This window comes from Oryctolagus cuniculus, chromosome X (assembly GCF_964237555.1).
Source record: "Oryctolagus cuniculus chromosome X, mOryCun1.1, whole genome shotgun sequence".
Lineage (NCBI taxonomy): Eukaryota > Metazoa > Chordata > Mammalia > Lagomorpha > Leporidae > Oryctolagus > Oryctolagus cuniculus.
In genome coordinates, this window is record NC_091453.1 from 108,343,323 (window position 1) to 108,355,322 (window position 12,000).

Consider the following 12,000-nt stretch of genomic DNA (forward strand, 5'->3'; position numbering starts at 1 on the left):
TCTTTAGACAAGGCTGTGTTGGAGAAGGAATCACTCCTGCATAGAGGAATCTACAACTGTACAGGCACACACGACTTTGACCATGGAACTCAAAAGCATTCATATAGAACTAGGTTTCAAATCAAAAGCTTTAAGATAAAATCTTGTTTGAGAATACAAAACCTTTTGAGGTTTACGATTTAAAGAAACAGAATGACAAATCTTCCTTTTTGTGAAGCAAATAATCATCTTTTATATTTGACTTCACTTAGGTCTACTTTTAGGTTCTTCAAGAGACTCTAAGGGAGTGTTTGGGTACTGCTGCAGCTACATGTAACAAGCAAAATGCAAAAGCTCCTTTCCCTGACTATATTTGTGGAGTTTAAAAATTCTGATGAAGTCATCACCCTATTTAGATGCTGTGCTTCTTCTGTGGTGACTGTCTGCTAAGTGAAGAGGCATAAAAAGCCACTAGAAGTAATGTCAAGAATGCTGGGGATTTATTTATTTTCTTTGGCTAAACGTAGGAAGTCTCTCTGATAGCATTTGCTGAGATTTAGGTGTATGCCAGCAAACAAGGCAATGGGCTGTACCATCTTCTTTAATGGATACTACCTGTTCCTTAATTAATGGCTCAAAGCACTCAGTTGTCTGGGCCTGATTTTCTAATCTTTCTGAAATACAGTGATCAAGGTACAAAAATGATAACCTCATAAGAGTGCAAATTTCAAGTCCACCTATTTATCAGGTAATGTGCTTAGCTCTGTAGCATCCCAGTCACCACTCAGGATTGAGACAAGGAAAACTTCCACGTAAAAAGAGGCAAGAAACCTGGGAGTATAAAGAACTCTAGTCTCTGGTGATGGAAAAGGAGGAGCTCCTAGGAATCCTAATTATACCCAAGCATCCACTCTGGGGAGCTATGCTAGAGCAATCAGCATTAGGATCAGAATCATTGCTGATTTTTGAAAAGTTACACAGGGAGCAGCGTAGAGGACCTGAAAACCACTTGCATCTTGCTTTTCAGAGGAGCATCACAAATCACTCAGCTGATTTACCAGAATTTATATCATGCAAAGTCTTTGAGTTGATTTTATTTGATAGCTCAAGATTGAAGTCCCTCTGGACAATCAGTAGGGGTCAGGTGTATTTTAATATAATTCAAACTGATTGGAAATAATCTCAAGGTCAGCAAATTTTTATTAATGCTCAATTTTAGCCACTTTCTCTAATTCCCTTTATAGAATCCAGCACCAAGAGTTAAATGACATAAAATTTTAAAGTTGCTTTTTCTGACTTCTGGTTGTTTTCCCATGTGCCTGGACAGATAGAAAATAATATTGCACCATTTATTCCCTGTTCACTATTATTCTATTACACTCAAAATGCAACCTCTCCATACATTAGCACTGTTCACTTAGCAACTGAAGTGAAACATTTTGGCAAAACTGAATTTCCGGGAGATGGGGCTGCCCTTTTCTCTCAGCACTGAGAACTGCTAATGAAGTCTCTGACAGCCACCCTATGAAAAAAAGTATGTTCCAGAGCTTTCTTTTGCCATGCTTCCAAACTCTGGGAACCATACACTGCTACTTTCAGGACAATGAAGTACTTACCACTTATTTTCAAGAGACTGATGCTTAGTCTGCTCCAGTCCAGTTTGATAAATTGAAATTATAGACCAGATATGATTTTGCTTTGTCGAGATAAGAGAGGTTGAGTTACTTAACAAAGATCCCACAGCTATTTAGTGGTGGAGAGCTAGACTATGAAAGCAGAGGTTGGGGCCAGTGCTGTGGCGCACTAGGCTAAGCCTCTGTCTGTGGCACAGCATCACATATGGGCGCTGCTCAAATCCTGGCTGTTCCACTTCCAATCCAGCTCTCTGCTGTGGCCTGGGAAAGCAGTGGAAGATGGCCCAAGTCCTTGGGCCCCTGCACCCACATGGGAGACCAGGAAGGAGCTTCTGGCTCCTGGTTCCAGATCCACCCAGCTCTGGCTGTTCAGGCCATTTGGGGAATGAATCAATAGATGAAAGACCTTTCTCTCTGTCTGTAACTCTATCTCTCAAATGAATAAATAAAATCTTAAAAGAAAAAGAAAGCAGAGCTGTGGTTACGCTTGCATACATAACCATTCTATTGTGCCAATCAAGTGAAGGTACAGAGCTCTATGTGCTATCTACCAATTTGCTGTTACTTTGCTCAATACATTTTGAGGGGCTTTTGCCTAGATAAATCATTATTTTGGTAGCTATATTTATAATGCAAAGAATCATAATTTTCAAGCTAGATGGAGTCTTGGAGGTTGTTAGACTAATCTAACCCAATATTTTTGCTTTGGAGCCAAGAAAATTGAGATCCAAAGGAGTATGTGACTAACCTAAGATCCTATAGCTAGTTAGTGACAGAGCTGGTAATAGAATACAATTGTCTTGACTTGCAACCTGATAGCTTGTCCACTATACCGTAAAAATGTACATTTTCTGGCCGGTGCTGTGGCTTACTTGGTTAATCCTCTGCCTGTGGTGCCAGCATCCCATATAGGCGCCGGGTTCTAGTCCCGGTTGCTCTTCTTCTAGTCCAGCTCTCTGCTATGGCCCGGGCAGTGGAGGATGGCCCAAGTGCTTGGGCCTATACCCGCATGGGAGACCAGGAGGAAGCACCTGGCTCCTGGCTTCGGATCAGTGTAGCTCCGGCCATAGCAGCCATTTGAGGGGTGAACCAACAGAAGGAAGACCTTTCTCTCTGTCTCTCTCTCTCACTGTCTAACTCTATTTGTCAAATAAATTTTTTGAAAAATGTACATTTTTGTACATTTGAGATAGTCACCTAGGAAAGTCTGGTTGACAGTTGACTATATATGTCTGAAGTTCAAAATAGAGATATAGGCTGAACATATAGATTTGGGCGTCATCACCCATACTCTCTTGGTTTGCTTTTGAGAACTCTGATCCTTCTGTCTCCAACCATCTACCTACCTATCTACCAACTCTTCCCTCCAACATTCACCAAGTATTAATTTTACACTTACCACATATCAGGTTTTTTTTTTAAGTGCTGGGAAGATACCAGTGGGAAAAAACAGAAAAATCTCCAACTTTGTGGGATTTATATTCTATAACTTACATATTTATTAGGAAACATGTTTTATACAAAAATAGGATAAGTAGAATTGGTAGTATGGTGGGGGAGAACTGCCATTTTATTTATTTTTTAAAGGAAGAATAAATTTTGTAAAAATTTATTTATTTGAAAAGCAGAGTGACAGAGAAAAGGGAGATACTCAAATTTGTATTCTTCTTCTCTCTCTCTTATACACACACACACACACGGTAGGGCAGGGAGAGAGAGAAAGAGGAGAAATATCTTTTTTTTTTTTTTTTTGGACAGGCAGAGTTAGACAGTGAGAGAAAGAGAGAAAGGTCTTCCTTCCGTTGGTTCACCCCCCACAAATGGCCACTACAGCCAGCGCGCTGCACCAATCCGAAGCCAGGAGCCAGGTGCTTCTCCTGGTCTCCCATGCGGGTTCAGGGCCCAAGCACTTGGGCCATCCTCCACTGCCTTCCTGGGCCACAGCAGAGAGCTGGACTGGAAGAGGAGCAACCGGGACAGAACCCGATGCCCCGACCAGGACTAGAATCCAGGGTGCTGGCGCCGCAGGCGGAGGATTAGCCTAGTGAGCCATGGCGCTGGCCCAAGAAATATCTTTCAACCACTTGTTCACTCCCCAAGTGGCCACAGTGGCCAGGGCTGGACCAAGACCGTAGGCAGGCATCAGGAGCTTTTTCCAGGTCTTCCACGTGGGCGTAGGGGTCCAAGCACTTGGGCTATTTTCCACTGTTTTCCCAGGTGCATTAGCAGAGAGCTGGATTGGAAGTTCTGCAGCCAGGACCTAAACTTGTGCCCATATAGGACGCCAGTGTCACAGGCAGTGGCTTTACCTGCTATGCCACAATACTGGCATCTAGATTAAGCTTTTTGAGGAACTGTTTCCAGGGATGTACAGAAATGGAAACTCCTCTTTATCTTTTAAATTTCAACATGTTGGAATTCTTCAGGGGTGCTGTATGTGGTCTTCTTCGCTTATTGAGCTTTATAATCTCTCTGGTTGGTCTCAGTCATTCTACCTTTCAATACTTAGAGCTTCCAGTAAGATGAAGTAGAGTTTTCAGCGGAGAAACTTTAAGTATAGCAGAGAAAAGAAAGTAATTTAAGGATTAAAGATTATCCATTGGATTTGGCACCCAATATTTAAGTGGATAGCCATGAGAGTGATTATCTATGGCTTTCATTTCAGTACCTTCCATGTGGAAGTATTCCATGCGAAGGTGCACATGGAGTTGGGCTAGAGGGAAGTGTGAGGAATATGAGGTCAGGAAGCAGTTGAACTTGACTAAAGGGTGGGTGTATGGCAAGTAGAAATGATGGACTGAAGACAGTCACACAAAGAAGATCACTTTAAGGTTTTTAAGGTCAGGAATTAGACTGTGAATTTGAGGGCACCGGGAATCCCAGGACAATTTTATGGCTCTGTATATGCGATGAGTATTCAGATTAAGTTCCAGGTGGGACAGAGGGAAAGGAACTGATGGTAAAGATTCTTTCTAATAAAGCAAGACGACTTAGAAGCAGACTGAATGGTGAATCAAGAGACTGTTAGAGTCCTTGAATCACAGGACCTCATACTAAGAGGAACTTCAGAAGCCACTGAGTATGAGACTATACCAGAAATAGGCAGAAGTAAGTAGTGGGGGTTTATCATATAAGGCAGGGCTGGTGGGCTCTGAGAAGATAAGGAGCTTGGTCACATCAAACTCCTGTTCTTCCTGTTTTACATGCTTCCTATCTCACATTCACAAAGCAAAGTCTTGGGGCTGTTCTTTCAGCAGACAAGGAGCGGAAATGACTCTCTTAGGGTTTTCCCTATCCAATTAATAGAAGGTTCCTTTGAACAAAAATTCAAGTTCTAAAAAGCAAGTAGAACACTAGTTCAAGATGTGTCAAGAGTGTTATTTTTGAATTCAATTCCAAAGCCAGTTTTCTTCCTAGAAGCCATTGCTTTACCGGCACTAATTGCCCCGTTAGCATTCTAAATACAAAGATGAACTCAAGGATTGAACCATGAGGGTACAATGTTTCCCTCTCACTCTGAGGCGCTTCCAACCCTGAACCCAGCTCAAGAAAGATAAAGATGTATTTGAGAGATGTCTTTCTTTTACTAGAGACTGAAAAATTAGAGCCTTCATAAGCCATCCATCTCTACAATCACTTAAAGACTGCTCAGTAGTGTGTTCTATATTGTTAAAATAAGGCACTTGTACAGTTCTTTGGAAATTTAGAAACTGAGCATCATGTAAAGTCATGGGCCAGGGCATTGCCGGTTATGAGCCATCCTGTTAGCTTAGACATGACTGAGTCAATGAAAGACCAGTGTAGGCTGGGTATGTGATAAATGAATGATTAAATCAGAAGGAATCTACTTTTTCATGAGCAGGAGGTTTGAATGCTGGCAATGCCTAAATTCATGGCTTTTGGCCTGAAAAAAGGTACTATCAGGAATGCACAGCTTTCTCTAATTCAAAAGTAACACACTATAGGGACAGTGTAACTAAGAGTAAGAGACAAGGAAATAATTGTGCTGCTCATTCATCTATGCCACTAAACACAAATCCAGGAAAGGCCATTTCAGCTGGCAAGTGAAGGCTACAAAGGACACCTTATTTTCTAATCCCTAATTCTCCTTGTGATAAGCTAGCTCTTTTCCCATTTTAGTCCTGAGATATTGCCCTCCTAGATTTTTTAAAAAATTTATTTATTTGAAAGGTAGAGTTATTGAAAGGCAAACACACAGACAGACAGACAGACACCCACACACACAGACAAAGACAGAGAGCTCATTCTTGCATCTGCTGGTTCATTCCCCAAATGGCCACAAATGCCAGGGCTTAGCCAGGCCAAACCCAGGAGCCTGGAACTCTATATGGATCTCCTACATGTGTGGAAGGGTTGTAAGCACTCAGGTCATCTTTGCTGCCTTCCCAGATGCTTTAGTAGGAATTTGGATTAAAAGTGGAGCAGTTGTAATTCAAACAGGTGCTCATATGAGATACTGGTGTTGCAGGCAGCAGCTTATCCTACTGTGCCACAAAGCCAGCTCCCTAGATTTCTTATTGGTACTGAAAGATGTATCTTGTTGACAACCAAGTTAAAAAACTAAATGGCATTAAGTTCATTGTTCATCAGCAGAAGTGGCTATGATGATCTGCCCAACCAACTCTGATTGATTCTAAAAATCCTCTCAGGTATGAGCAGACCATATTAACTACAATCTGGGTCCCTGCTGGGGCTTGATTCCATAACTAACCAATTCCTATTTAAGGTAGGAAATGAAATATTTGTCTGAAGTCACATGTCAATGGTTTCATATTTATCTTGATGAGGCAAGTTCATTTGTTCCATAGCCTAAACCCTTGAGTGTGTCCCTTAACAAACAGTTCTAATCTTTGCACTATAGTGGTAGCTCCCTTGGTATGCCACCCAGGCCCACTAGCACTGTGGAGAATCATTAATGAGACTTGGGTCACATGTACAAGTACCTTTTAATAATTTTAAGTACATAAAACCCTAAGCAGATCTAGAAAAAAATTGAGCCAATTATTACTGCTGCTGTATTTTAACTGAAATATGGCCATAATATCTTAAGAGATATTTTAAAGCAAGACTAAAAAGCAGCTTTATTCATTACTGACAAGACAAATACCTAGATCATTTCCACATGAACTGTGCTGACTGGATGGCTACAAGCAGTCTGATTTATTTTCAACATTTCTCTTGGCCCTTCCAGCAAGTTGAACTGCACCTTGCTATGCACTGCAGCCCATTAGTTGAATAGCAGTAGTTTGTGTGATATGTGAATGGTTGGTGGCAGTGGAGGATTCCTAGCACCAAATGAATATTGTCATGTACCTCAGGTAGGCCAGACCACATTCTGTGCCTGCCCTTGCCAGCATGTAGGCCAGTTATGAGAAAGAGAAACTGCCAAAGATAGTGTGGTGCAATTTGTGTAGGGTGCCCCCTTCATTATGTACACACTTGAATTCCTTACCAGGTGGCATAAGACACATGTTGTATCATTTGTACTGCAACCAGGACACAGGCATATACTATTCTGTGCATAAATCAGCCTTACCTAGTAAGAGAGAATTTTCCTGCCTTCTGTTTTACTAGTATAGCTTCTATAAATGCAACTATGAAGCCATTGGGTATTCTTTTGAAAAAGAAGAAAGCTTTCTTATATACTAAAAAATTGTGACTTGTATGAGGAACAAAACAGAATATTACTTGGATTTGGAGGGAAGAGTGTGCAGCTTTTACAGTGTATGATCTCTTTAACTACTGGCATATCTGGAGGAATTGGTGGAGGTACTATTCCCAAACCAGGCATCATTGGAGTTATTGGTGGAATTCCAGTCATCATCCCAAGAGCAGGATCAAAGTCTAAAAAAGGAGAGGAAAGAGAGAACAATAAATGACACCAGGCAAGGTCAACTGGAGGCAGAATGCTTCCTTATAAGCTTCATATCAAAGGTCTTTCTAGGACAGGGGCAAAATGCTTTAAAAAACCTGGTATTTTCCAGTTCCCAAGTGTTAAATGTTATGTTATGGCTGTGTATATCCCCTTTGGGATGGGACTGTTTGTTTTGTCTGATCAGGGCCTATTTAAGTCTCTATATCTCATTCTGATACTCAATGTCTTTCATAACATGACTATGCCTTGTCGATTGATCTTGCCTCCACTAGTTTCCAACACGAACCCTAAGCTCCACTCTTACAAAGTTTCTTTCTATCCCTTGTATAAGCTTTCTGTCTTTTTACAATATAGTATGATATTAAGAGCAGTTTTGAGGATCAGGCAGACGTGGGTTCCAGTTTTACCATTTGCTTAACAGGAAGAACTGTATTTCCTCATCAGCAAAATAGAGTTAATACCACCTACCTTCCAGGGCACTGTGAGGAGCAAGCACAGTGATTAATGGGATGAGTTTATCACAGGGCATAGCACAAAAAGGCTAAGTAACTACTCTCTGTGCCTTTGCTCGTATTTCCCCCCCTTCCTGGAATCACCACAAATTCTCCCCTTGCTTCAAGGCCTGGCTTAAGTCTCAGTTTTTCCCCCATTTTTTATTTATATAGGTTGAACAAATTTCATGTATTTCATATATACAGTGATTTAGGAGCATAGTGATACTTCCCACATTACCCTCTCTCCCACTCATGCTCCAACCCTTCCTCCTCCTTCCTTTCTTAGTCTTTCTTTTAAATTTACAATGACATACTTTCAGCTTATTTTGAAATCATAATCTTTTTTTTTAAACTTTTATTTAATGAATATAAATTTCCAAAGTACAGAATATGGATTACAATGGCTTGCCCCCCATAACGTCCCTCCCACCTGCAACCCTCCCCTTTCCCACTCCCTCTCCCCTTCCATTCACATCAAGATTCATTTTCGTTTCTCTTTATATACAGAAGATCAGTTTAGCATACATTAAGTAAAGATTTCAAAAGTTTGCTCCCACACAGAAACAGAAAGTGAAAAATACTGTTTGAGTACTAGTTATAGCATTAAATCTCAATGTACAGCACACTAAGGACAGAGATCCTACATGAGGAGTAAGTGCACAGTGACTCCTGTTGTTGACTTAACAAATTGACACTCTTGTTTATGGCATCAGTAATCACCCTAGGCTCTTGTCATGAGCTGCCAAGGCTATGGAAGCCCCCTGAGTTCACTGACTATGATAATTTTTAGACAAGGCAATGGTCAAAGTGGAAGTTCTCTCCTCCCTTCAGAGAAAGGTACCTCCTTCTTTGATGACCCGTTCTTTCCACTGGGATCTCACTTGCGGAGATCTTTCATTTAGGTGTTTTTTTTTTCCCCCAGAGTGTCTTGAAATCATAATCTTAACCCTCCACTAAGTCAAATCTCAAAATGTCAATTTTATTCATACACATTATATTTTTTTTTTGGTACTCTAATAGTTACCCCAGATCAGGGAAAACATAACGTCATTTCTTTTAGGGACTGGTCTCAGTTTTTTAAAGATGACTTCCCAGAAAAATTTGGTTCATTCTTGACATTTTGTCTAAGAACTGTTTGTTCTGAACTCCTTGTCACTGAATTTTATTTTGCATTGCCCTTTGTTTCATTCAGGGATGCTCTAAGGTGTGTGTGGCTACCCAAACAAATTTTTTTGTGGGGTTCATCTATATGCTCAGTTTGGTTCACCCCAAATCAGCATCAACAGCATTCTGGAGGCACAGATTTGCATATCATGAAAGAAAAATATCACATCAGCCAGCTGGAGTGATTTAATCGCCAGGTCCCTTTCCTAGAATGGCAGTTCTGGGAGGTTTCCATAGGCACGAGTTCTGAAGCTTCTGGGAGCATTCAGTTGATTCCACTTGTGGGAGAGGATTGGAGAGTGCTCCTGAAGGGGAGAAGTGGGGTCTGGGTTGTACATGGGTCCAATCTGAGATTGGGGCTCCTCAGATGACTCTGCCAGCCCTGGCCAGTCTTGAACATTGCAGGTGAACTAAGGAAATGTCACATATCAAGATGTTTCAAAGCACAGGACCCCCTGAGGTGTACACCCAGGGTCTAATGGCTGCACTAATTACACTGTTCATATTTTGTCTCCTTATCACAATGCACTTTTTTTGAGAGAGAGAAGAAACTGCACTCTACTCCTTTGTTTCCCCATCTCCTGCTACTGCTGTTTGCTATGGAACCGTGAACAGTGGATTGCAAACAAAGAAAGGAGGTTTGGTAACGCAGGGGGCAGTTGCAATAGCAGTAGTAGGCCGTACTCCCAGGGATTTTACCAGGCTCGCTGCACAGGTCAGAGGGGCAATGATGTAAGCAGGTCCGTCCTCAAGGTGGCCCTAAAGTCCCCTTGGCAACTCTCTGAGATGCTAGAGGAGGTGGGGCCTAAACTGCAGGAAGAGACTGTGGTTCCCACAGAAGCAGAACTTCAAGTCCAATAAGAGGGAGTCAGTGCTGTCACTGGGCAGATCAGTAAGCAGGTGGCACACGGGTCATTCCCCACTGCAAAGTCAGTCCAAATGAACTATGGCATTCCCTATCCTCTGCCATCCCTATGTCTGTCATCCTGAGATGTTTGGGAAGAAAAAATTTCTTCTAATAGGAATTTTAATTTTTACAAAATCACTTGCTTTTAGCCCTCATGTCATCTCACCCAACATGTGAGTGTGCACACACACATACCTTCCCTTTCATGGCTCTCATATATCTAATCTCCTCAACATAGTAAGCATATGACCTTGAAAAGAGTTTCTTAATATCTGCATACGTCTATTTCCATTTTTGTTAAGAGTTGGTATAAATATTTAGCGCAAAGGATGAAAGAATAGAATAGATGTAAAGACCTCTGGCATGATAGGTCACGATAGGTAAGTTTCTTTTCTTCTATTCAGAATGTATAAACACAAACTGATAAATTCATGGATTAAGGCAGTCATTCCCACATTCCATAAACATTCTGATGGGCCTTCTGGGCCTTCTATCTGTCAGGCTGTATGCAAGAGGTGGTGTCTAGGTTTCCATTTCCATTTCCATTTCCATTGTGGCGAATTTAAGGTTCCTGATACCCTGCCTTCCTATGCTGCAGAATCAAAGCACTATGGGTAGAACTGCCAATTATGTCTTTGGAAAATTTGATTCCTCTTGCAGAAGACTTTGGAGAAATTGTTAAAATTATCTCACACATTTACAAACTGTTACTTTTCTTTGGGAAAATATCAGACCAGATTGTGTGTCAACTAAACAATCCCATGTATTTTTCCCCTCCTACTGAAGTGTTTGCCTTCCTTTTACTGTTCCGTCTACCTCCTCATTGTTATTCAGACAGCTCTGTCACTCACAACCCTACCTTACCACAGATTACAGAAACATCAGTACATTAAACAAGTTCTGCCACTCTGAGAAGGAAATGCTTGTCTCCATGTACTGTCTACTAATAAATGGAGCAAACAAAAAACAAATATGCAGGATAAATATAACTCCTGACTGATGTACTCACCACTCTGCTATTTGGTATGATTACATTAATATTTTATAAATTCATTTAAAAGCAAATGTATTCATGACATATGGCTAAAGCCAGAGTAGATAGGCTTCCTTTCTTCTTTTTGTTCAATATGCCAAGAGTTCCATAGGCTACATTGCCCAGCAGAGCTTGCTAGAGGCAGGTTGTACATGACATTTCAAAGGCTCCTATCACACTGATTATTTTTGTTTTTCTTTAACCATTAAGTGCCAAAGTAGATGTGGGGGGCCGGTGCTCTGGCATAGCGGGTTAAGCTGCTGCCTACAGTGCTGGCATCCCATATGGGTGCTGGTTCGAGACCTGGCTGCTCCACTTCCGATCCAGCTCTCTGCTATGGCCTGGGAAAGCAGTAGAAGATGGCCCAAGTTCTTGGGCCCCTGCACCTGTGTGGGAGACCCAGAAGAAGAAGCTCCTGGCTCCTGGCTTCGGATCAGCACATCTCTGGCTGTTGTGGCCAATTGGAGAGTGAACCAGTGGATGGAAGACCTCTGTCTCTCTGTCTCTCTCTTCTGCCTCTCCTTCTCTCTGTGTGTAACTCTTTCAAATAAATAAATAAATCTCCAAAGTAGATGTGAGTTTCCAATGTCAACCAAGAAAACCATTTGAAATCATAGACCTTATGCAAATATTTCACTATCTGGAAAAAATCAAGAAAACCAAGAATTTAGGGGACAGCATTGTGGCAAAGCAGATTGTCATTTGGGACATCTAGATCCCACACCGGAGTGCCAGTTTGAGTTCTGGCTACTCTATTTCCAACCCAGTTCTCTGCTTATATGCCTAGTAAGGCAGCAGATGATGGCCAAGTGCTTGAGTCCTTGCCACTCATGCGGGCAACCTGAATGGAGTTCCTGGCTTTGGCTTTGCCCAGCCTCAGCTATTGTGGGCAT

General features: G+C 41.6%; 1 protein-coding gene across 50 annotated transcripts in view; it reads right to left on the bottom strand.

Moving 5' to 3' along the window:
* The window catches only part of ENOX2 (ecto-NOX disulfide-thiol exchanger 2), a 315,538-nt gene that overhangs the window by 56,843 nt on the left and 246,695 nt on the right, over window positions 1-12,000 (bottom strand). For all 50 annotated transcript variants that reach the window (XM_070066497.1, XM_017349914.3, XM_070066476.1 and 47 more), the window contains one exon: window positions 7,323-7,478. In XM_070066497.1, the coding sequence (XP_069922598.1) occupies window positions 7,323-7,478 (156 nt within the window). The remainder of the gene's footprint in view (window positions 1-7,322; window positions 7,479-12,000) is intronic.